The 25,684-nt window shown below is 47.3% G+C and overlaps 1 protein-coding gene and 1 long non-coding RNA gene across 2 annotated transcripts; one reads left to right on the forward strand and one right to left on the reverse strand.

Annotated features, from left to right (window-relative positions):
* Positions 1 to 5,108: 5,108 nt before the first annotated feature.
* Positions 5,109 to 23,383, reverse strand: MEX3C (mex-3 RNA binding family member C). The gene is made up of 2 exons (XM_052777306.1): positions 22,523 to 23,383; positions 5,109 to 8,243 (listed from the first exon to the last, which is right to left on the reverse strand). Exons 1-2 carry the CDS (start codon positions 23,214 to 23,216, stop codon positions 7,018 to 7,020), a joined length of 1,920 nt encoding a protein of 639 aa, XP_052633266.1. The 5' UTR covers positions 23,217 to 23,383; the 3' UTR covers positions 5,109 to 7,017.
* Positions 22,789 to 25,684, forward strand: LOC128136919 (uncharacterized). The gene is made up of 2 exons (XR_008233525.1): positions 22,789 to 22,898; positions 23,846 to 25,684. It is a non-coding gene; the product is annotated as an uncharacterized LOC128136919 (long non-coding RNA).

The raw sequence follows: 25,684 nt of genomic DNA on the forward strand, positions 1-25,684 counted from the left end.
GCAGTCACCAGCCTGCAGAACTCTTCCCAGTAAATGAATAAAATACCAACCACCTCCAGTCATGAGATCTAGGAATAAAGCAGGAGGCAGGCGATGCATTTGTAATGCTCTGGGGCTCTGCTGATCTCAGTAAGCGACTGCATCCCATGGTTAGAGAAAGGGAAGAAAAAAAAAAAAAAAAAAAAAAAAAGACAGAAACCCCCTCTGAACCCCCTAAATAACTGTAATGCAAATGGTGACACTTCCCCCTGAAACATCTTCCTGGATGTATGGAAACACCAAATACTCAAGTTCTCCCCACAGATTAATTCCCTGTCGCCAAGACTCTCCTGTTCAGTTGCACGGTCCCTCCGTAAGCTCACCCATTGCCACCTTAAACCAGTTTTAGCTCCTTACCTTGCCAGAAAGCTTTCCAGACTCTCCCTCCTGATGCTGTTAGCAACCCTTTTGTAACTGCTGCCTGGTCGTGGCCAACGTAAAACCATTGGATCTCACACTGGTGGTATCCTCTAGAGCACTGAGCAGCTGGGTGCTGGCACATGATGCTGCATGTTTAACTCCCCCGACATGACCACACGGCTGCAGGCTGGGGATAAATCCATACCACAAAGCTAAAGCAGGACCGAAAAGTCTTAGCCTGAGCACCAGCTCCTCCTGACCAGTCGTCCTGCGGGTGAAGCATGGGCTTCCCATTTGTGGCAAAAAGATCACAAGTCTGGATTGCTTTTTTTTTTTTTTTTTCCATTTTTTTCCTTGGTTTGCGCATACAAACATTGTAGAAACACATATTTTTTCCGCCCCCACTGACAGCATGCACGCCGTACGGGGCATGGGGGAGATGCTGTACAGGGCTGGTGGGGGGATGCAGCACTGGGGATAAACTGGTACTCCCAGCTGAGCCCTGGCCCCGTTGCCAGTTGCTGGTACAGCGTACACTCGCAGCGAAATCCCTTTGTCACCCTCATCTGCAGCCTTGCTGCAGGTGGATGCTGTTCCCATGCCCTGCTAATGCCCCACTGGTCCTGCTCCCCAGCTGCAGCCTGCAGGGGGGTTTGTACTGTCAGATGTCACCAGCACTTGAACTGTGACCCTTCCTAAACGAGCTCGTACGCTAACGATGTTCGTGCTCAGCTGCGCCGGCAATTGGAGGGAGCAGATGGCCAGGGTGGTCAACAGCTCTTGAGTGGCAGCTCGGGCCCACGAGCATGACTGGTTTTGTGCTTACCTGGCTGCTGGAGGGGGGGGGACAACAGGATGACCCCCCAACCCGCCCCGGGACGGAGGGCAGGATGGTGCCAAACCTGCACAGCGAGCTGCAGCAATTTGAAATCCTGCAAAAAAATAAGGGGTTTTGGGAGTGTTTTGGTGTGGATGGGGTTTTTTTTTTCCTCCACCCACACCACAGCAGAACCAGAGCTGCAGGCATGCTGCTCCATAGCTGCTCCTGCAGAAGGGTGCGTGGAGATGGCATCACGCATTTCCTTTTGCTTTTTTTTTGCAGCTTTGCATTCCTCCTCCCCCCGTCCCTAACACTCCCATGCTGTATTTCATGCTATGGAGCAGTTGCCTGCCAGCATCAGCATGTGGGATTTCCTACAGCCCCTTGGTGCAGCTCATTTGCCCAACGTGTTTTCTTTGCAACAACCTGCACCCCTGGCTCCTTCAGCTCCTTTTGCATTTATTTTAAACTTTACCCAAGCCGTTTCTGGAAACGCGCTGCAACTTTGGAAAAAAATTGGACCAAGGGTATTTTGGGGGGGAAAAAAAAAAAACAAAACAAAAAAACACCAACAAAACCCTCTCATTTTTTGTTTATACCAGTCATGCTTCTTTCAGGAGCGGAGCCCTGCGGCACCAGTATGGGATCCCACCAGCCTGAGCCTTGCTTATTGTACAGTCAGGGCTGGGGGCTCGGCCCCGTGCCTCCCCCTGCCACCAGCTGCCTGCACCAACCAACCTGCCACCCTGCCCACAGGTCCCAGCCGCAGAAGGATCGAGCTTTTGCTGCAGCCTCTGCCACCAAACTTGCTCCCCACCTTACCAGCACCGGCTGTTGTCCCGGCAGCTCCAGTGGGCTGATGAGCAGAAATGCTGCAGGATGGGGATTAAGAGGTGCCCGTGGGCAGGGAGCTCCTTCCTGGGACCCGAGGCACGAGCTCACTCACCCGCAGGTGAGTTTTCCCCCAAACTCTCCATTCCAACCCCAAAAAGCCAGGTCAGCTCCTGAGTTGGCGGTCTCATCCCAAGGGAAGCATCGCCTTTCTACCTCTGCCAGAGCTACAGCCGACGTGAGCATCCTCACAAGACGTGGAGAAGAGAGTTTTGGTTCCAAGAAGGGAGAGGATTTCTGAGTGCAGCTCCCTGTCCTGGTGCACGAGCCCAACTGCTCGCAGAAATGTAAGACAGACCAGCACGAAGCACAAAAGGGCTTTTTAAAAAAATTTTTTTTTAAACTTAAAGCATTTTGTTGCCAGCTCCTGACCGGTACCTACTGTCCCCGGGAGCAAGTTTGAACCCTGTGGATAGCTGAGCAGGAACAGCCTAACCCTGGCTGATTTTCAGGACCCACCGGGAGATGCTGAGCAGGGGGACGTGCCGTTCCAGGCACAGCCTGCTCTGCTTCCCTCCCCGAGGTTCATACAACTGCTAGCGAAGCAGAAAAACAACCCCGCATTCCTTCCCTGGCAGCTGCGAGACATCTCCCATCCCCATCTCCCCCTCGCTCCCAACAAGGAGCCAGAGGAGGTTTCCCAGGGAAAGGACTGGGCTTTCGGACCAGCCAGGTGCTGTTGCAGGAGGTCAGGGCTGCGAGACACCCTGCCGGATAAAGGTCCTGCGGGGCTTCTGCCCGATGCCAAACCAGCCTCACCGATGCCAAACCAGCCTCACCGGAGCCCTCCCTGCCTGCGGAGAGCCACTACAGGAGCCCCCGGGCCAGCACAGAGCCCAGCCGGGAAAGCTTCGGGGGCTGAAAGGCAAAATACAAGCTGACTGCTTCCTTAAAACTTCCACCTTGAAATAAAAAAATTAAAATCGTTTAGCTGTCCTAACCAGCCCAGCTGGCAGCAGGGCAGACCGGCTCATGCCGATGCCCGGTGGCGAATGCTTCCCTTTCCATGAACAAGAGTTAAAATTCCAGGCGGGTTACTCACTCATCACAAGTGCTCCTGAGCATGGAAAAATAAATTCACGACAGCAAATTGAGGAGAACTGGAGTTTTTTAAGCCCGTGCCTGTCTTATGCAACTCCTAAGTAACCGCAGTGCTACTTGCTCTGCTAAATAGAACGTGTCGGAGGGGTTTGGATTTAAGATGGTTATGTACAGCTAGAAGTCAGGAGGTTACATCTCCCCACTGCCTGAGGTTTTATGTCTGAGGCCTCTTGCTGCAACGCTAAAACCGCCCCAAGTGAAGTGAATTGAAATACTCTTTGATCTCTTCCCAAGACTTACTAATTAAAAAGACAGTTAAAAAGAATTAAGTCTCCTTGCCATCCTCCTAAAGAAAGTGAACAGAAAGTTTAGGTTTGAGGACACGAGCTCCGGGACGGTGGCTTTGAGGACCACGGGCAGATGCATGGGCTCCACCACCTCCACGTACCCCAGGGATGTTTGAACAGTTGCTGATGAAGGAGGGGTGAAACATCCCTCAGGCAAAGCGGTCCTCGGGCATCTAAAATCCTTGGCCAAGCAGGATAAATTCAAGTCAGTGTGTACTGCTGGGAAGGAGCAGCTTCCCCCCCCCCCCCCCCAAAGAATAATCACAAATAAGTTCTGCCAAAAAATTTAGCAGCACCCCATTGTACCTACCCCACCAGCGAGACCCAACCAGGGTCCCCATCAATAGCACCAGGCTGCATGAAACAGCCTCTGGCAGCATTACAACCAGCATTTATAAATACCCACCTTTGAAGCCAGACGGCCTTAAAATGCCTTTTCCTATTAAGTGCTGTCACTCTCCTCCATCCCAAGGAAATGTCCATCAGCGGTCCAGGTGCTCCGTTTTGCTGCAAACCTCCTTCCCAGAGGGGAACTGCTCCCTCTCACAGGTCCCCGTTGGTAAGAAACGGGGAAGGATGCTTCAACAGGGAGCAAGAATCAATCTGTACGAACATCACCAAAGTATCCAAATACGCTCCATCAGCCAGCGCAAATCCCAGGCTAACCCAGACCACAGCAGAGCTCCTTCCAACAGCAAAACCAGAAAGAGACAGTGGCCCATGGCAAAACAGGGACACGGTGACTTTAGAAGGAAACATTAAAGCATTCTGCACCAGGCAGAGGGTGCAAATCTCCATCTGACCGGGAAGGAATGCAACAGGAGGGCCACAAAGATGATCAGGGAGCTGGAGCACCTCTCCTGTGAGGACAGGCTGAGAGAGCTGGGGTTGTTCAGCCTGGAGAAGAGAAGGCTCCGGGGACACCTTATTGTGGCCTTTCAATGCTTAAAGGGGCCTTGGAAGAAAGATGGGGACAGAGTTTTTGGTAGAGCCTGTAGCAATAGGACAAGGGGTAATGGTTTTAAACTAAGAGAGGGGAGATTCATACTAGAGAGAAGGAAGAAATGTTTTACGATGAGGGTGGTGAAACACTGGCTCAGGTTGCCCAGAGAGGTGGTTGATGCCCCATCCCTGGGAACATTCCAGGTCAGGTTGGACGGGGCTCTGAGCAACCTGATCTAGTGGAAGATGTCCCTGCTCATGGCAGGGGGGTTGGACTAGGTGACCTTCAAAGGTCCCCTCCCACCCAAACCACTCGGTGATTCCTGCTGCTGGGTGATCATCACAAACACAAGCACCAGGAGTTTACCTTGCAGCCACACTGAAATAACTCTGAAATGCAAGTTCCCGACCAGGAGAGCAGGCTGCGGCTGTGCCCTCTGGAAGACCCCAAGTTGCTTTTTAAAGGCAGCATGTAAAGCCAGAAATTAACAGAAAACCAGATTCTTCACACGTGAAGTCACCCAGCCACACCAAAGTCAGGTCCGTGGCGTATTAAGCACTGGGAAACCCCCGTGGTGGGGGGGTGGCAGGGAAGGAGGGATGTCAGCCAGCCCCAGCCTCCACAGGCTGCTCCAAGCGACAACTATGAAGACAGCAAAACATTCAAGTTAATGGAAACAAGTCTTTATTAAGTAACTTTTAATATCAGAAAAATAAAACTCTTATAATTCTCTTTACAGCAAATATATAATATCAGTGCTTTGGCCGTCATAAGTTAAAGGCCCTTTATCATAAAATATATGGTTTTTAAACTTTACTCAAATTGAATTTATAATCCCTATGACCTCCCTACATATACATAACAAAAAGTGTAGTAAAATTAGCAAATACTAAACTATATTGATAGTTTATCATTCTTAGTTTGTGGTTTATAGAAATGGTACACGCACCTAATGTCTGTCGATTCCTTGGCTTATTAGTTGCGGTGTACGATGCAATAAAATACAAAATACATGCTCGGTGAACGTTTGTTCATATCTACAAGACTGCAGCTAGAGATTAGGTTTCAATACTGACATGTAACTATTCTACAAGCAATTATAGCATTAAAGTTATGCAGTACATAATATGCCATCAAGGCAACTCTTATACTGAAAATCATAAAATAAAAACCGTTATTTGTAAACTTTTATACGAAATGTAACTCTTCAAGTGGAAATAAAAAATAAAATTTTCTGTATATTTACTAGTTCAATACACATATAATTTTTTTGTTATACTGAGAAAAAAGCTTTGTCTTGTCTTGGGAAAATAATGCTTCAAAAAAAATAGAAAAATCCACCAGAACTCCACTTTGTGTCTTTTTTTTGTTTTTGTTGTTTTAATATATGCCAGCACAGATTTGGGAACGTACTGAGGATGAAAAAGCTAGAAACATCCACAGGTTGAAATGTGAGAAGCGCATTCAAAAGACATTTTTTTTCCTTATGATTGGAAAGACAGTTTTGAAATGAAGTAAACTGATTGCAGGGCCACCGTCACAGCTGCTGTCATGAATAATACAAGGGCACATACGCAACTCCCCCTTTTTCCTTTTCCTTACTAAAAATAAAATATATATTTATATATGTGCAAGACAAATATGGATTGAACATAAAAATGCTTCACATTTTGAACTATATACTCTCTAAAAAATGTCATTTAAGAACAGCTTGATCAGACTAACGAACGGAATGTCAGCATCCTCACTGTAAGTCGAAGTATGTGCATCCCAAAGCCCTTACTGAAATGGGATGAAGCCAGCCAGACTTTTCCACATTACATTAAGAAAAGCAGTGGGTAGGAATTCACAAATTGACACGTTCCTGATCCTCTGAACATACTGCCCTTAACACGTCAGGCAAAACGGAGGTGCGTCGGGCAGCTTCTCTCCCCCGCCTCACCGTAATTTATTATCTGAACCTGCCAATAACATCATCCATTTCAATAAATCAAACTATGCTTTAAAAAAAGGTATTTGCAATGCTGAAGAATTAGGCATAAGTTGTTGCACAAAGCAAAAATAATTTCCCCAAACCTGTTTTTCAGAACTGGCAGTGTAAAGAAGGCAGCATTGGAAGTGTTGTTTGATATATTGATAATGCCACAAACCCTCCACGGCAGACGAGTACTTCTGCGTTTAGGCGACGAGGTTCATTGCTGCCAGCACACAGAAGTCAAACGCTTAACAGAGATCCTTTAGAAAGCCTGTAAAATTTGTTTTTGTTTTTTTTTTTTGTTTGTTTGTTTTTTTTCAGTTGTGTAATTGATGAAAACTTCCCCTCACTGTGCCATAACATCACAGCAGATGTATCTCTGCTAAACATGCCATCTGCTTACACTGAACCGGACAGAGACCACCTAGGTTTAGTGTTACCGTAGCAGCCTTTTGAGAAAGTAGAAATTTACTAACAACTTCAGCCTAATCCCAAGAAAGCCCAACAGTCAGAATTCATTAGGAAGTTTACTAGAGGGTACCTTTACACCCATGCCTTTAAGAGTTTTAAAAAGTCCATATATAATAATACCTATATATATTTAAGAGTGAATTTGGATTGCCTGAGTAACAGCTGTCTGGCAAACGGGACACGATGGCGTTTCCTTTTCACAGATTTTGTTGGCACACTCCATGCAGAAGAGATTGTGGCCACAGGGGACCAGGGCCGCAATGACTTCGCTCTCGAAGCAGATCACGCAGTCGTGCTTCCGTCTCGACTCGGGGGGCGAGCTGGACGTGGAGCCGCCGTTGGAAGAGGAATAGCTGTTGGTACCATTGGAGAAAGCGGGGATGTATATGGGAAGGCCGGCTTGGTGGCCGGTGCTAGGTGGGTCGCTCCTCACTCTCCTAGCCAGCGGGTGATCCAGACTCTCTGGAAACGTGGGCGACAGGCGAGGAGTAGATGGCTGGCTCCCTCGGCGCTGAGGCTTGGCATTACTAGCAGGGTCGCTACCGAAGCCAGAGAGCGGGTTTACAGGTTCAAAAGGGGTCCAAATGGTTTGGGAAGGCGTCGGTAAGGAGTCATACGCGGGAGAGTCGACCGCATGGTCTTCCGTGCCCACTGAAGGCAGCGTTTCTCCAAACCAGAAGTTGCCTGTGCTGAACGGACTCGTTGGGCTGAAGTCAGCCAATCTATTGCTTCCAAAATAGGAATCTGTGGAGCCACTTCCCAAGGAGCTGGAGCTGTCATTTCTATAATTAGAAATCAGCCTGGTGCGGCTAGGAGGGACAGGATTAGAAGCAAGCCACGCAGACCCGAGAGTGCCTCCTTCAAAGCTCACATCTGTACCGTTGTAATGGAAATCGTTCTCTTCGTTCAGCTCGATGTAGTTCCCGGTACGCATGGCTATATGCATCTCGATCTCCTCGCGCGCACGGTCAACGTTTTCGGGCATTCCCGTGACTTCGAAGACAGGCTCCTTGTCTCTACTGGGAGTGACTATGTAAGTATGGGTCTGCTGCTGAATTCTTTTGATTGTAGCTCCTTTCGGTCCAACCACTAGCCCAACTACACGGTAAGGCACCCTGACTTGGACTGTCGTCTGACCTGGCAGGTTGGGGGTACATGGCAAGCCTCCCAGGGCAGGACCGTTCTTGTTGCGTGACGCTCTGATCATGGAGAAGTGTTCAGCAGCTGAGAGAATTTCCCTTTTAGCCATGGCTACGTCCTCTTTTCGTCCAGTGACAACAAAGATGGGTTCTTCTCCACGAACGGGGGTCTTAATGTAAGTATTTGTCTTGGCCCTTAGTGCTTTTATTTTGCAACCTGTTCAAAGGAAACACATGCAAGTTTAGCAAGACATCTAAGTTTAGAAAGCCACAAGAAAGCCACCTATTTTAAGCTGTTTAAGAGTTTGAAGAAACTGTAGGGTGAAACTAGAAGCAGCTGTTTTTATCTCTGCAACCCACATTAGAGAAAGCGGTAACAACTTCCACCTATTATTTCCAAACAGGCCTCTGACACAGCCACAAACTATTTTAGCAATGTTTGTTGGGCTGATTTAGCCCATCATCTCCTCGATTGCTATTAGATGGTGAACAAACACGGATGGCTTTTTCTCTATGACAGACATGTTCATAGTTATCCCAGAAATACTGCTGAGCTTGTATTTTTTCCACTGATTTGGTATCCTTCAGTTATTTCTAAGATCCTGCAAAAGGAGCAAAGGCTCATACAAACACACAGGTAAGTCTGCTGATACGCTAGCCTTCCACTGACAAGCATGACCTAAAAGCAAATTAAACATTTACAAGTGAGAGAAAGGTCTGTATCACAACCCATGTAGGATATAGATAAAATTATTGATTTACTGAGAACTCTTCATTGCTTCTTGTTATCAATAAGCGTTATTTAAACCTTACTCTTCCCTGTGGGATGAAGGAGCTGCTCCTTGAACTGTCAAGTAGGAGTTCAAGCAGTTTGTTGCATGCAAATAAGGCCTACTATGTAATATTACATGCCTACGTGGAATTTCTCTTGTTAACTGGGTAAATACAGCCTGAAAGGGAAGCAAAAAGTTAATGGAACATTTGTCTTTGATTTTGGGGGACTGAATTATAAAGTTTACTAGGACACAGTGGCGGCAGGCTCTTTCCTAAGATGCTTAAGGCGTTTTGGCATGGTACACACAGAAGCACCTTTTACCCATCACAGTACCAGAAAAGCAGGCAGTGCAAAATTGAGAGTCGCAAGCAGGTCCATGACATGCAAGACAGTCTATGGGATTCAGTCTTAACTGAATTTAGCCTATATTAAAACAACTTCAAAAGCATGTCACACTAAATGTCATTTTATAGCAAGCCTCATCTTGAAACGACTATAAGCAACATTTGCAGATCAAGTGTTTTCAGCATAATTTCACTTGCAGAGTGAAATTTGTTCCCATTTTCCTCACTTACTTAGCTTACATACTTACTTACTTAGATACTTAGAAGTATCTTGTAACTGTCTGGGTACCCGAAATAGGCTCTCGAAACAGTGTTTTGTCAGTCCCTTGCACCCAAGGTACCACGAGCGATAACAATTTCACAGTTAGAAAGCCACTCAAAGATGCGCTTTATTCAGGACTATCTACTAACAAAAAAATAGCAAATATGCAGATGCCGGTTGGAATAGAGGGAAGAAGAGCTGCTTCTTGCAGGGCCCCTGCACACAGCAAGGACAAAGGCTGAACACAACAGCCCTTTGTTTCCAGGACACAGCTGGAGAGGAAGTTCATTATCTTCAACAGCTCGTCAGGAGGGCTCTCGGAGGCCCTACCTCCAACCAGAAAGCGCAAGGAGGAGCACGGGAGGGCTCCGGCAAGGGAAGGAGCGAGGCACAGGCAGACCCGAGAGCCGAGCAAGAAGTTCAGCACGAAGAGCAAGTATCTGCAAGAGAGCACAAACCCATAAGCCTCAACCTCCTGCTACAGCCCAAGAAGGGTACTAGTGCTCTACTAGGTAAAAAAAAAGGGAAAACACAGGCAAGAGATGCCTTATGGAAGTAGCAAAGCGTGCATCCTTTGAAGCCATGCCATTTCCCTGCTCGTAACCGACAGCAGCACCTCACTTTGGCAATTTGCCTTTACTCTCTCCGTCTCTTTGTTTGCATTTCTCCCTGTAAGTAAATCTGCTCGCCCGCCCTGCTTCCCATTCTTTCACAGTTACTCAGAAGAGATGGTGGGCTCAGACCTTAAACCCGCAAAGATCTCTAAAATGGTGCTGCTGAAGTTCTCCCACCAATAAAGCCCTCTTTACTGGAACACCTAAACCAAAGTCAGTCTCCTCATCTGTATCAATTATTCTCCAATTTACACAGATTACTTTCATTCACTCCATTCCACCCAAGTATATACCCTTATTTCCTAAAAACTGCAGAGGCTGCATTTAAAGAATACTGGGAGCATCTAGCACAAGACATACTCATATATAAATAGCTATATAATTCTTTATTATATACTGCAGTTCAGAGCCTACTTAATTCTAGATTCTACAGTGCTTTACCAATTCTTATAGTTTACACTTTAGACAAGATTTTCCTGATATTTTAGAAACTCAAATCAAGTTACAAGTCTGCACCTTCAGCTCTGTTCCCCATTTCAGCTGCAAATTCCCAGAGATAGGTTTGCCAGAGCCACATTTCCAAACCGCTCTGGTGTGAAGAAAAGCCTTCTCGCCTTTCTTCCTCAGGCTGCAGAATGGCACAGACCAAGGTGGGCAGAGCTTTTCTTTTAGGGTATGAGTCGCATACCTAGAAAGCAGAGGCCAAACGCTGCCTCAACTCCCTGCAGCGACAGAACAAGACTTTTAAACACCAGAATGCTGGCTTTAATGGAAAGCTGACTCCACAAACCGTCAAGGTCAACCCTGAAACTTTATCTGAAAAGTTAGAAAGAACTGAAGAAAGTCACCACATAAGAAACCCAACATTTCTGAGTGAGTCAGTCAATACCCACTGGGTTTTGTCTGCAAGGCATGCTGGAAAACCCCACAACAGACATTCATGTCAAAGCACAAGGTCAGTAGCCCATTATACCGCTCCAGCAGGATAATCTTTCTATTTGCTTTTGCTCAGCTGTTCTGGTTTCCCACCCTCCTCCATTAGTCACTACCGAGGCGATGATACGAAAGCACGGCTGATCCCATTCCCTCTCCGACGATTCATGGCATCCAGAGGTGCTGCGGCCACGATGACACAGGGTTGGCCAGCTATGAAGTCATGTGGCCAAAGGATGAATCAAGAAGTTTCCCAATCTCCTGAGCTTAGACACAGAAAGACAAAGGGGGGGAAAAAAAAACCACCACCCCACACTTTTGCAATAAATCATCAGATCACTGTATCCAAGACTTTGAAGTACAGAGATAAAAAAGCCTTAAGAGGGGACTTCTAGACTGGAAATTCAATTTAATCAAAACTTTCAAAGTAATTTTAGTTTTGGTATGATAATGGAAGTCTATTGAATACAAGTTACCATACTTGGTTCAGCAGTATAAGAATTCCTAAGCAGCACATTCAGCCATAAGTACATACTGACAAAGTTGAAGCCAAACCCTTTAGTTTTGCTTTCGTTTAGGCAAAGATTTAGCACTTGCCTGCCCAGGCACCCGACAAGGAGCAGAGCCATACTGAGCCCTGCAGGCAGGGTTCACCCTGTGCCAGCTGATTTGTATCATTCTTCTCAAGCCTCCTCCCTGTTTTTCCCTTAAGAGGATTACTTGACCGAACATTTTCAACACACTACGAACATTATACTCCCCAAGAAAATTAAGGGTAGCTCTAAAGGAATTGTTTACCTCATACACTACCAATTTTAAACAATCAAATACTCCCTTATTAAAAAAAGGTGATAGGAAGACAGATTATCTTCCCCCCCCCCCCCCCTTGAAGTGAGAGTTAAGGGTAGCAGCCACAGCACCCACAGTCCTCACCCATCACACAGTGACGGCCAGCTCAGCCTTTGCTCTGACTTTCACCTTTCATCATCACAAACAGGACAAGATAATGTCAAACCCAGTCTCAGGCCATTTACTTCACACGGGAAATTCCCCAACGGAGCCGGCAGAGCCGAACGACCGCAGTGGGAACCCTGTGCACGCCTGCCTCGCACCACGCCAGCCGACCTGCTGCCGTGAGCCAAGAACCACCCAAAAAAGCATCCCGCAGACTCCTCTGCACAGCCATGGCAGTAGCCCAGGAGAAGTGGAACCTTCCCCGTTTGTTTCTTCTGCTGAATTCACCTCAGTGCCACACACTGGGACAACGGGACAAGGAATGGAACTGGGAATGGGACAAGGACTGATTTACAGATGAGGATCCCTTTGTTGCATGGTCTCTTCCAAACAGCTACACCAGGGGAAGGGAGTCCTTCGTGCTTCTCAGTACTAACGTTAGCAAAATGCAGCCTGTCAAAGCAGGGACACACACACCTCACACCCACGTTGCTGCTGTAACTCTTGCCAAGTGCTGTGAAACTGGGGTTCAGGCACGCACGGGAACCCAAACCACCTTACCGTCACGTCTGTTTAACCTTGCCTCCCCAGTTACACAGGGCTTTGGGAAAAAAACAACCTGAAAAAAAAAAGAAGTTTATCTCAATAGAAGCCTGGAAGTCACACCGGGTAAAAATTCAGCGAGCAGCCCCTGTGAACCACGATCAAATGGCAATACCAGTCTGTTCTCCTTCCCTGCTCCTGACGAGTACCCAGCTAAGGGGATTAAAACCAAAATTCTCCTGCAGCAATCGAGACGCACAAATCCTGTGGGAAGACACCAGTACTGCCTGGGCTGTAAGAGCAGCAAGCAGGGTGAAGTTGCATGAGCACCAACTCATCTCTTACGCAGGAGGTAGGGCTGATAAACAGCCCTGACCAAACAGGGCATCCTCCAACTCGGCCCCAGAGCAACCGCAGGCAAAGCGGAGATCTCACAGATCGGCCTCCACAGCTTGTTAGCACTAAAGAGAAAGCCGTAGTTCACAGGAATATATTTTTCAGTAGCTTTGCCATTATCTGATAAAAGGCAATACTGCATTACAGCCTCCACTCTGAATACGTCTTTAGCTCTCTGACCATCAATTTTGTACTATGCTGACACCAAGTAAGGAGGTGGTAAGAGAATTAGCGACATCAAGCTGGAACCATGAGCTGCTAGTAGAGCCATGGCTAACTCCTTGCCTAGAAAGTAAGGGCAGGGTCTGGGAAGTCCAGGATGGGACAGCATTGCTGGGTGTGCCAAGGAGAGAGGGGATTGCACAGGCATTTGTTTTCCATGAACCTGCAACTGTTGTATATGGACACAGCTTTAAAGGTAGAGTCTGTTAAGCTGGTACAGCCCTTATTTCATTGCCAGGTTGCCATGAGCTTTTATTTGGAAAGCGAGAACTCCTGCAGCTAAGGTAACAAAGGATTTGCAGCGACTGAAACGCTGGATGTACCATAAGGCCGATAGCTGCTGGGTCTGCAGAGCGTAACACTGCCCACCCGATTAACAAACAAAGAAAAATTAATCTACTTCATGAAGAATGACTGCTCTACATATTTTTCAGAAGGGCTGTTCATTCCCAGTGGTGGTACAAGCTGCATTCTTTTGCTTAAAAAATAGAGTGTTCCTCGCAGTTGTGACATGGCTAAAAGTATCTATCCAGTTTGTGATTATACAGTAGAAAACTGATCTATACTCCATTTATTAAAAAGAGACGAAGCTCCATTGGGACATAAAATGAAATCCTATTCTGAATTGTTTAATGGTTAAACCTCCTTAAGCAGGCTGGCTACACAAGAAAATTAAGACCAGAACATTTTTGGCACTTCATTGGGTTATTAAAGTCACATGGAATACTACCTGTTGTCTGGTCAGTTGATAAGACTGACTCTGATTACTATTGCATTTCACCTAAGATCAATTAATTCATCTCACACCTTGTTTTAATTCATAGACTGGAAAATTTCAACTCCTGACAGCTTTTTTTTTTCAACTGGCTATTGAATATAGTTAGTTGAGTCAAGGAAGATGAAGAAAGTAATTTCTCTGCACTTGCAAAAGATGCTGATCTGCCCAAAACCCCAGATCTACGTACTCAGGCAGCTATTTATCACACCTCTGGCATTTTGATTTTAGAAATTAAGGCTGTAAAAATATTGCTTTTAAATTTTATTTTTAAACAATTTTAAGAGACAGCCTAAACTTGGATGATAATTATCAAATAGAATTTTTTGAAAGCAAGTTTTCCTTTATTTTTATGCAGCTTTCTCTACAGCTAGAGGTAAGCTGAGAGACACCTCATTACAGAGCACAGCATCCATGCTGAAGACAGGCCTGGACCAAGCACCAACAGCTGTAGCAGCTCGCCATTAGCATTCTACAGTACAGATAATAGTCTGATTACTATTTGGGTTAATTAGCTGGTAAGATTAGGGCTCCCGTGTGACAACTAGACATGATACATGCCAGAGCGCTCACAAATATGAACACACCGAGAGACAGCCGCAGCTCACAGCTGAGATTTGCTCAAGCTCACGGGGCAGGTCGCTGGCAGGTTTGGAAACAGAAGACGACAGTCCCCAAAGAAGAGAGCAGGCTAACTGCTTAAATGGGGACATGGACATATGTCGATTTTAAACAGCAGCTGTTTTGTTCACATAAACCAAAGCAATCTCCTCCCTGGTGGTAGCCAGGCTGCGGTTCCTTGGAGGTGGCCACTTGAAACACACACGTAGAGTTGTGAGATTGATGTCCCTGGGCAAAGGCTTTTCCCGCAGTCTACCCAAGCACTCTATGTGCTCCTGCCCTTCATCAGGTTGTATTTTTTCAGATGAAATTTTTCACTTATCACAGTAGGGATGCTTCATAATGAGAACCCACCAAGCAGAACTTCTTCTCAAATTTACAATCCAAAACACGATACCGATACCATTACAACCCAAAACTGGGCAACAAAGTTCTAGCTCTCTGCTCTGGAGCATGGCTGTATTAGCGGTTTCAGACCACAACTGTACCTCAGAAGTGCTGTACACTAGTAACAACCATTTTTCACTTCTAACTATAATGACACTACAATAAGCAAGGCTACAAGTAGGTAAATTAGTGAGTAGTGTAGAGAAAGAACAACTGAAGTGACAGCCACTCTGATAAAGTTATTCCAAAAGAAGGAAAGATGACATACAAGTCTTTCAAGAAAAATAAAAATTAGAGCATTTTCTACAAAGACTTTTTCCCTGCTGCCTCTTGACCCCCTCATTAACTTACCACTGCAATCAAAGGCTTTTAGTACGTGGCAGTTACCAAACCCCTGTGCCTGCCTGTGGAACATTTCAATATGACTCACGCTATATATAGTGACCAAGACTGCTCCCATTATCATTCCATCATGCTTACCCATTTCTGAGGAGCAACTGACCACTTTTATTTCGCTTTGTATTTTTTACATGTATGAATGCTAAGACGATACATGACTTTCCTACTTGTCAGCATTCAGCTAGAACTGCAGAAGGGTTTTTAGACAAGATACTTTCCAGACAAGCACTTCAAGCTTGAGCACACCAGATGCTGGAGTCGCACGGGCTCGGGCTCGTCCAGGAAGGAGGACGACCTGGAGATCTCAAGTACCTCAACCAAAAGCCAAGGAATCACGGTCAGCCACTCGGCTGTGCCAGACCACAGGGAGCAGGACTTTGTTTGGCCCTGCTGCTGCCAAGCTAACTGATGGAAAAAGAGTGGAGCTTTAAGAGTCTCTGATGATGCTGAGAAACCTTCCCAAGAGAAGGCTGCTCACAAGCTCTCAGGGATGTTTCCCTCTTCCAGAAAAGAAAAGCCCTGGTTCAAGAACCGCGTACAAGCTCTTTATTGAAGATTTCTTAGGTATGTATCAATTTATCAATCGATTTATATATCAATCCAGTACAAAATGAAGCAGTCAGCCTGCACATTGTTTCCTTCTATATGTCAGGCTGGGACAATCTATCAAATCGGCAATCTCACAGGCAGAGGAATACTCCAATTCCCAAGACAGATGGCAACTCAGTAAACAAGTTACATGCAGCAAAAGAGCCAGAGGGCAGCAACTTGTATTATTAATTACTTGCACTACTGCAGCACCAGGACTAAGGTAGCAGCTGCTGAGCAAAATTAGGAAGATACGGCAGTAGAAAAGCAATAGTTGTAAGAGAAGGAGTATGTCCAACAAATAAAATAGCTACAGGACGAAAGTTGTTTTCATTAAGAACATTGATATAGTAAATGAAACAGATTGGTGTGAGCAACAGTGTTGGGAAACCTGACCTGCACTTAAGGAGGGTATTAAAAGGGACCGCCACTCAACATGCCACACAGCATGCCAAGATGGCCAATAAAAGGAAGACTGCAAAAAAACCATGCAAATCTTCACCTACACCAAATCCCCGATTCAAAAATGCTGCTAGACCTTTGTTTTTATACACAAAATTCCACAGTACATTGTCAAATGTAAAATGCACTAGAAGGTAAAAAGTAAGAGATACTGTGTCTTTGTTCAAAGGAGAAGCAGAGAACTTGGTGCAGACCACAGAACTACAGACTCACACCAGTGAAGGAAACCGAGATCTCAGACGTTGGCAAGATCTCATGAACTTAAAGGAATACCTGAAAGACAGAGAAAAGGAAGACATTCTTAAAGGGTAGCTGAAATTGGAAACGAATACTTGATTTAAAGCTTTTTGGCCTTTTCTTTTGATTGAATAAAAATGTTCTAGTGCTCAGCAGCCTTTTTTTTTTTTTTTTGTTACAGCAAGTTTGCAACCCTATCCCTGTTAAATTTTTTGCCTGCAATGGGGAATTGGCCCTGTGGGGTGGACGTACTGCATCAAAAACAAATTTAACATCTTTGAGATATCCAACACTTTGTTTAGAACAAAGTTTCTCTTCCAGAAATTCAGACCACAGTGTACTAGAAGAGAGGGTAACAGGGGCTAAGACAGGGAAACACACAACATCTGCTGACTTTACTAACAGCTTAAAAAAAAAATTCATCACTGTTTTCTCATGCCACAGACAGGTTAATCCAGTGCAGTTCAGAAGCACATTAATCAGGATTTCTTGTGTATGTTATAAACTTAAAAAAAACCCATACTCTTTCTTGTAAAATTGCTGTGTTCTAACAAAGAAAGGGACCAGAGGATTAGAAATTAGCATTTTATGTCACAAGATTTTTATTATTTTAATTTCGGCTTCATCCAAAAATCTTACTTATGCAGGTATTCACTTCTGGTATTCATACGTTAAAATCTACAGAATTTCTGGCAGACTACACAAAGAGAAAAATCTCCCGAGTGTGCACTGTGTTTGGTGTGCTTCCCACCCAACAAGCCAGACAAGAGCAGCATTTATGACTGAGGATTTATGATCCCAGCTGGAGGACCTGCACCCTTCTGACACACTTTGCAACTCGAGTTGGATCTTTGCATAGCATAAATGACAAATAGCAGAACTGAAATGTTTGTTACACAGCACCAGAGGAATAGGCCACTGAAACCTCAGCAGTGATTTCAGCCTGTGCCAGGCCACAGTATGCTCACGTGTTTCAGTTCTGGAGTTTCAGGCTCTAAAAATGACAAGACTTCAACTTTTCAGAAAAATAGCTTTTATATTGGATTTCAACAAATAGCTCAAGTCTTCTGTCAGTCTTTAGAACAAGCCACTTAACATGGCATTTAATAACCTGCTTGTTAAAGATGGAAAAAAAAAAATCTGAAGTGTAACTGCCTTTTCAGCTTTCACTTAAAATAAGTTAGCTGAACCTGTGGTCTTTGTTGTCTGTGGCAATCAGCTGACACCGAGATATGTGATGACTTCAGTCATGCAAATTAAACTTATTCATGAGAGTGGAAATCTTAAGCATCCAGTTTTAAAAAAAACAATATGCAATTCAGACTGGTTAGCTATGCTTATGCTGACTACTTCTTACAGGTCAGCAATTAACAACCAGTCAAGGCTACATAAGTATCACCAGTAATTCAGTAACATTGTTAACAGAACACATCGAGACAAAAAACCAGACATATAGTTCTTTTCGAAAGGACTATAATTATCCTACTATAGGACATCCATGTACTGTACTCAGCTAACACAAGTATTTGCTCCAGGATTGTTTTAGCACTGTTTCCACTCCCCCAGAGTGATAGCTATTGTTTTTATTTGGCTGTTCAGCTACACTAGATAGTTATCAGCTACCAGCTTATCAGAATAATTTTTTAGTTTCAAATTACAGTACTATTTTAAGCAAAGTAATATTTTGCTCAAGAGCCCACATTCAAAAGCAAAGAGCAAAAAGGAGTCCAAGATCATTAAATATGTATAAAAATGTTATTTTAGTTGCAAGGCCGTCTCATGCAAAGCAGATTTGTCATTATCGATTTAATCAGTGAAATGGGATGATATCATTCCTCCACCTCTTACTCATCTGGGGTTTGGAGACTGCCCTGCCCGTTTCAAGTTCTGCAGCCATCATCTGAACTATTCTTACTGAAGAAAGAGAAGCAGCAGGCTTTAGAGTTAAAAGTAGCTCCAACTCGAGTGAAGTCTTAGGGAGAAAAAACACTATTGTCAGATTTATCGAGGATAAAACCACTTGGAAAATCACATTACTTGGATAGTCACAACACTGGAATGCACTAGCAAATATATTCCAGCAATCATTATCTGAAAACAGTTAATACACTCAAGGATGAAGCATCTCTTCATAGGACAGACTTTTGTCCCTTCCAGCATCTTTCAGGTTTTCTGTTCATGTCTTCAGACACCACCCCTCTTTTTGCATTATTCAAAAGAGCTTTTAGCATTGAAACTTTTTTTTTTTTTAGTGTAAAGAAAGTAGCGGGGGGCACTGATGACTCCAGTTACACTAGTCAAATCCTTCAAGGCCCACCAGACCACAGCAGAATTGCCACAGAAGGTCACCATCACCAGCTTTACATATAAGAAACAGTTTTCAGGTGATTCGCAGCAGACTTACAAGTCCTTCACGTGATTTAGAGATTAAAACAAAACCTCCCAGGTTAGATCTCCAGAAGTTTTTTTAAGTCTGGATACATGCTTATATAATTTTGGGTATACGCCCTATGCCAGCTTTTCTCAGGCAAACAAGGTCACCTCCTCAGCAATGCAGCTTTCTTGCTACCACTTCTCAAGAGCACTTTTCTCCAACTTTATTTTTTTTTAAACCAATGCAACTTTGTGTATGCAGGATTTTTAGCTGCTGACAGCAAAGGAAGTCACTTTTCTCATCAGCATGATGACTGGCCAACTTACCGAAGGTTGGATTCAACAGCTAGTTCAAATTCATACAGGAAGCCTGTACAATGCCATGAATGGAATCTAGTTTTCCTGGCTCCCAGTCACATGCCTTAACAAGAATAAAAGGATACAAATATCTTTTCCTTTGTTGTTCACCTTTGCGTTTCTTCCACTTCAAAGACTACAAGGAATTACATTACACTACCCCAACCAGTGTCTGTCAGCTTCATTGGGGGGGGGGGGGGGCGCGCAAGGGAAATAAAAAAAGGTTGAGAACATTTTTAAAAAAAAACAAACAAACCAACAAAAAAAACACAAAACCCCATAAGGTTTCAGAAATACTACAGGACTTTTTTTTTTTTTAAAGAAGGAACACCTACTATTCATTAAAATAAAATCTTACTTAAGCCTTTTCCAGTGATGTAAATTCTTCCAGCAGCAACACATTAAACTACTGTCACAGTAACCCAGCAGCCTCCAACGTAGCTTCACAAGAAAACCATCAACCACAAGGTACATTTCAGGCACTCCACACCTTCTATGGCTGCAACATCCCACATCTGTGCGCAGCGACCAGCACAGATTTGGTAAGCACAGCTATCCACGTGGGAACCTGCAATACAGTGACCTAGAGCGGGGTGGTGGGAGCACCACTTCACTACCTGAAGTGCTATATTTATTTCTGAAACTTGCACATAATTGAAAAAAAAAATGTTAAATGCGAGCACTGTAAGTTTTTTGCTTGTTTACAGATCTCTTAGGAATCAGGGGCTCCTTTGGTCTGATAAACAGTGTCTGGAAATTCTCTTCCTCTGTGCAAAAAATTAAATTTGGGTAAAGAATAACTGTGGAATTCCGGTTATCATTACTCTTTCAGTTAGGGGGTTAGGACTTACAATAAACATGCTTTCAGACACAGCAATGAGGCCTCCAGCAAAGCCCAGATCAAACTCAGCATTCCTGGTATTTCAGAGCTGATGTTTTTGGGCTGCAGACATTTCAAGTTCTTTTTGTACCTCACAAAGACAGCAACAGAAAGAACATAAACTTAATCTTTGTGAAAATCCATCAGAAGCAACATTCCAATTGCATCGCCTTTACATAATTAGATACTGAACTATTACAGCACAGAGGGGTCTGGCATAAAACTTAAGCTGAACTCGTTCAAGATAATGCAACCAGCTGGTTACGACGTGTGCTAGGAAGAGAATATGCAGCATCTTCATCTTCAGAGAGAGCAGAACGATTGGCAAAGGATGCGGCCCCGGCCAGCCTCGCTCGAGGCAGACCAAGCTGCACTACAGCAGATGACACTTTGCTGGGCTAGAGCACAGACACATGCAAAGCAGGTGGATGAGAGAGCAAGAGCCTCTAGCCCATGCAATGAGCCAGCACAGCTCTGGGCCGTAAAAGGAGATGCAAGGACTAGTATTTCTTCGAAATGTGACAAATATTTAGTGGAACTAATACAACTTACGTAAGTCAGTCTCTAAGCATAAGTCTCCCTTGAATGAGAATTTTGAAGGACCTCCTTATGCAAAGCTTTCCTGTAAGTATATTTGGTAACAATTTTTTTAGCTCTCCCTCTGCTCCCTTCTGCTCCTTCCGCTTTTGTAGCCCTCATTCTTTTTATGATACAATCCCTCCCCACCGAGGCTAAATATTTTATCACAAGCCAAACAGTGTGACATCAGATAAGAAATAAAAGCAGAAGCAGCAAATGAACTCTTCAGGAACAATGATCCTATTTTTATGCAAACTCCATTATCTTGTTTTTAAGTGACTCAAAGCACTGAAAAATATACTACAGAGAACAATCCTGATCTGGTGCAGAATAAACACGGCAGCCTCATCGGTCCTCAAAGCCTAATAGTTTGTATTTCTTTTAGAGGACTGTAGCAATAACTGTTTCAGTTCTGTTTTCCATCTCCCCCCCCGCCCCCGCCCACCATCCCCAATGACACACGAGCAAAGTCTTAAGACATTCAAACACTATTTCTTGGAAAAGATATTTTCTGCTTCTGAACAGAACGGATTTGTCTGCATCAGAGGAAGCTACCTGCCAATTTCTGCAGCACGGCCTTTGGTTCTCCTTTGACACACCCAGCAAAAAACCCACCCTTGACTGCCGAAAGCCTAAAATAAAACAAAAGTCCACCCAAGCATCGGTGCTCAGTGGCCATTTCTTTAGTCCCACATCAGTGCAGACCGATTTTACCATTTCTTCCACGCTCAAGGATTAAAAAAAGAAACAAAAGCCACATTGATGTAGGAAGACCAGACGGCATAACTGCTTGTTATCAGAGCTGATCGGCACATGAGACACACCACCCCCAAACCAATAAAGAATAACACAGAAAGGGAAGAGGAAGAGAGCTGCAACTTCATTGCCTGCATTTCCACACCTACACTTGACGCTGCTCAGCGCTTCGCTTGATATATATAAAAAGTGCTTTTAAAATTAGGTTCACCGCCGGGAAGCTGGCACGAAACGTCACCTTTCTAACTCCTCCAAGCACCGCTCCCATGAGACCACATAAAAGGCCAACAGCGAACGTGACATCACCGATATGACCTTATCCTAACGGCGTAAGAGAGACCCACGGAGCGTAGCAATAGCGATCAACAGGAAGCCACAACCCCAGCAGAAAGACAAGGGCTTTCACACAGGAGAGGGCTGCACGTGGCTCCTCGTCTCCATCTCGCTGGCTCCCGAGGTCCCACTTTGTCTCGGTGAGCGCGGCGGGAAGCTGTAGGAAGAGTGTCAGCCCATACCCTGCCCTGCAAGGCAGGCAAGTCCGAGGCCTTCACCCCAAAGTCTCTGCAGAGCACGCTGCCAGGTTCCTTGGGTGAAACGCGGCGTCCCACCGCAGACCACCAGCCGAGCGTCACCCAAGACCAAAGCCCGTGCCAACACCTACCTGGACGCGGCCAGACGACGCGCTGGGCTTCGCAGCTCCCGTGAGCCAAGAAACGAAGCTCTGAGCGAACCCAGCGCTCGCTCTCGCCTCCCGGGCAGGGCCGGCCTGCTGCCGGCACCCTGTCCCCAGTGGGGAAGCCGGGCTTTGGCAGGGGAGAGGTAGGCCCCGGGGGGGGGGGGGGGGGGGGGGGGACGCCCACGAAGCTACTACCGAGGCGAGGGGCTCCTCCAGCCGCCCCCAAAGGGCGTGGGGGGGGGGGGGGGGGGTGTGGGCAGAGGCTTGCCACGAACCCCCGGGGGCAGAGGCAGCAGGCCCCTAGGCCGCCCACCCGTGGACTGGGGGGGGGGGGGTGTCTCCCGTCGCCGGTCCCCCACTCACCCTGGCGGCCCACGATCTCGGCGACGTGCTCGGAGCTGGGCACGGGCACGCACTCGGTGGTGTTGACGCTCTTTCGGCGGAGCAGTGCCGCCTGCTCGCCGTTGAGGCCCGCCGCCCCCCCGCCGCCGCCGTAGGCGTGGGACAGCATCGCCGCCATCATGCCCTGAGGATCGTCCGCCCCGCAGAGCGCTCCCGCCGCCGCCGCCTCCTGCGCATCGAAGGAGGGCGAGAGCAGGACGGAGCCCAGCGCCGGCAGCAGCGGGAGCGGCTGGGAGGGCGAGGAGGACGAGGAGAGCAGCAGCAGCGCGGCCGGGTCCTCCTCCTCCTCCTCGTCCTCCCCCGCCAGCAGCTCCTCCTCCTCCTCCTCCAGCTCCAGGTCTCCCTCGTCCCCCGCCGCCTCCTCCTCCTCCTCCTCCTCCTCCGCCCCGCCAGGCCCCGGCTCTCCGGGGGGGTCGGGCGGCGGCGCCAAGCCCGCCCGCCGCCGCCGCCGCCGCCGGGCCGCCCCCGTCCCTCCTCCTCCTCCTCCTCCTCCTCCGCCGCCGGCGGGCAGGCCGCGGAGGCCGAGGCCGGCGAGTCGCTGCTGGAGAAGCACCAGCGGCTGCGGCGGCGGTGGCGGCGGGTGGGGGGGGAGACGCGGCGGCTCGGCGGGCTCGGCGGCGGCGGGGGAGGCCGCGGCAGCGCTCCCGCTCGGCATGGCGGGGGAAGGCGCTGCGGGCCAGGGCCGGGGCCGGGGCCTTAGCGGCGGGGGGTCGGCATGCCGCGGCGGGCACCGAGCGTGGCGGCGGGTGCGGGCTGGGCGCCGAGGGGCCGCGCTCCTCAGCGCGCCTTTTGTCCCATGGCGCTCCCCTCGGCGGCGGCCGCGGGCGGCGGCGGCGGAGGGGGGGGGGGCGAGGAGAAAGGAGGAGGAGGAGGCGCGGCCCCGCCCCGCGCTCGCCGGCGCGCCATTGGGCGGCGGAGCCGGTTCCTGGGCGGGGCTTGTGAGGTGGGGAGTGTGTGTGAGGGGGGGGGGGGGGGCGGTGGCCCGCCGCCGCTGTGTGAGGAGAGTGAGGTGCGGTTCCTCAGGGTCGGGTCTTGGGGAGCTGTGAGGAAAGCCAGGCTGGGCTTAAACCCAGAAGGGTTTAAATTCAGCTGTCCTTGGTGAAACGGTGTGAGACATCCCCCACCCCGCCCTCCAAAAGATCAAAAAAAAAAAAAAAAGACTTTGATGGACGCTCTCCTTCCCCTGCCCTCCTTCCCCTCGTGTTCTGTCGTGGGCTTCCCCGCTGAGGTGAAGGCTTTCTGATGCGGGAACTCGACGCCGGTTAGAGCTGTGCAATTTTTCAGCCCCTTAGCCTCTTCAAGTGGCGGGTGAAAATTTTCAGGCAAAACACAAAGAAACTTGTTTGAAAACGTGATCGCCGAGAGTCAGGAATGGGAAAGGACGCCTTGACTCTGAGGTGAAATGGTGAGCCGGGAGTGAAGACCGCTGGCTCCTGGTTTGTGGGCCCGGGCAGACAGCCCGGGGAGGAAGACAAAGCAGAGGGTGACACGGTCCTCCACAAAAACAGGCTGGAAAATGGTCTTCAACAGCGGCCTTCAGGCTTGGCGTGAGGGCAGCAGGGTTGTTCTTGACGTAGTCAAGGAAAGCCAGGTGCAAATGGTTGAAATACGAACGTCGGAGCAAGAATTGGGGTGGGGTAGCTGCTCCCTGAAGATGTTATGCTGAGAAAAGTTTCTGGGGAAAAATCCAACTCTACGTTACAGATGCCAGCGTCGTTCCCAGTGCTGGGAAAGGGAGACACCAGGGTAGGAGCGTGGGCTGGCAGAGGTGAAAAGTTCTGTATTCACCACGTAGCTGTGAGCCTGCAGACAACCGTGAGATGCGAGAGGGACAGCAGGTCTTTAGCTGGGGTAGAAAGGCGGAGGTCTGCAGTGGAAGAATCGCTCTGCGCACCGTCGGCCAGGGAAGGGGAGGTTTCCAAGAGAGGAGCATGATTTGCTGTGCCACAGGTGGCTGATGGGTCCAGGAGAAGGAGGATGGGTCTGGCAAGCGTGGCAAAGCCCGTAGGGTGCCGGGGGGGAAGGCTTTTGAAAAGAAACGAGGTCTGAACCAGAGGAAAAGCTCTCCAGACGGCAGCGGTTGGACTCAGCACGTGTTGTTCTCGGCAGCCAGATGTCCACGTCATTGCAATCACCGGGGGTGTTAATTGGCACCCGGGCGGATGCTGCTCGCAGCGAGACCGAAGTCCAAATTGCCTTGCTGCGACCGCTCCATCCGTGGAAGCCGACACTTGTCCTCAGAGGTCCTCCTTCCAGGTCAGAGCTGAGCAGAGCTCCTGGACCTTTGTGGAGATGATCTCTAGGTCACCGTGCTGGGGGCACAGCACCCACACTGGGCTCCAGACGAGCGGGGGCCTTCGTTTCCTCTTTTCAACTAGCAAATAGATAAATGAACACAATAGCCCCTCTATCTACTTGTGGAAAATACTCGTAAAACCGATAATTAGATAATTGTCTGCTGGAGCCCATAGTCATGACAAAAAGTGTTCTCGGAAATATTTTTTGAGCAATGAGGGCCGAAAACATCATTCCTACCTCGGGTCAGAGGTAACAGCCAAAAACCTTGGATGCAGTGAGAGAGGCTGTTAACTCCCCCTGCTCACATTTGCTCCATTAGCCTACACAAATACTCAGTAAAGACTTTCCCGACACCACACCACTGTTAGGCTTCAGGTTGTATTTCAAAAACGTCACTAATAACCAAAGCTCTTGATTATTTTGAAAACTTCCAGCAACCTTTTCCCTTTGTATATCTTTGTTTCCAAGTGTAAATTACTGGAATTAGAAATGCAACTTTGTGAAACCGCCTATAATGGACTGATGTAATTGGCTTGAAACAATCCGTAGGTTAAAATTGTTAACGATGGTAAGAAGGGGTTCTTGTGCTACGAGGGAGGTGAAAGTAGGGTTGAGGAAGAGAGAGCATAGAGAGATTGCTGCAGGGATGAATCCTCCCCAGGCTGTTGATAAGGCTCACGCAGGCTTTTGTGTTCTTGCTGCTTTTTTTCCCTTTCTTGATAAAATCAGATGTAGAGAAAGGCTCAGCTGGACCTTCATACTGTGTGGAACGTGTCGTGCAATGCCACCACTTACGCTTTTCTTAATAAATCCCGCTCAGATTCA

Source organism: Harpia harpyja, chromosome Z, assembly GCF_026419915.1.
Source record: "Harpia harpyja isolate bHarHar1 chromosome Z, bHarHar1 primary haplotype, whole genome shotgun sequence".
Lineage (NCBI taxonomy): Eukaryota > Metazoa > Chordata > Aves > Accipitriformes > Accipitridae > Harpia > Harpia harpyja.

What these genes read in the sequence shown, in the direction of transcription:
- MEX3C (XM_052777306.1), bottom strand. Translation starts at nt 23,216, where the DNA reads ATGCCGAGCGGGAGCGCTGCCGCGGCCTCCCCCGCCGCCGCCGAGCCC. An exon ending in CGAGATCGTGGGCCGCCAGG is followed by an intron (nt 8,244 to 22,522) that starts GTGAGTGGGGGA and finishes TCCTTTGAACAG; the next exon opens with GTTGCAAAATAAAAGCACTA.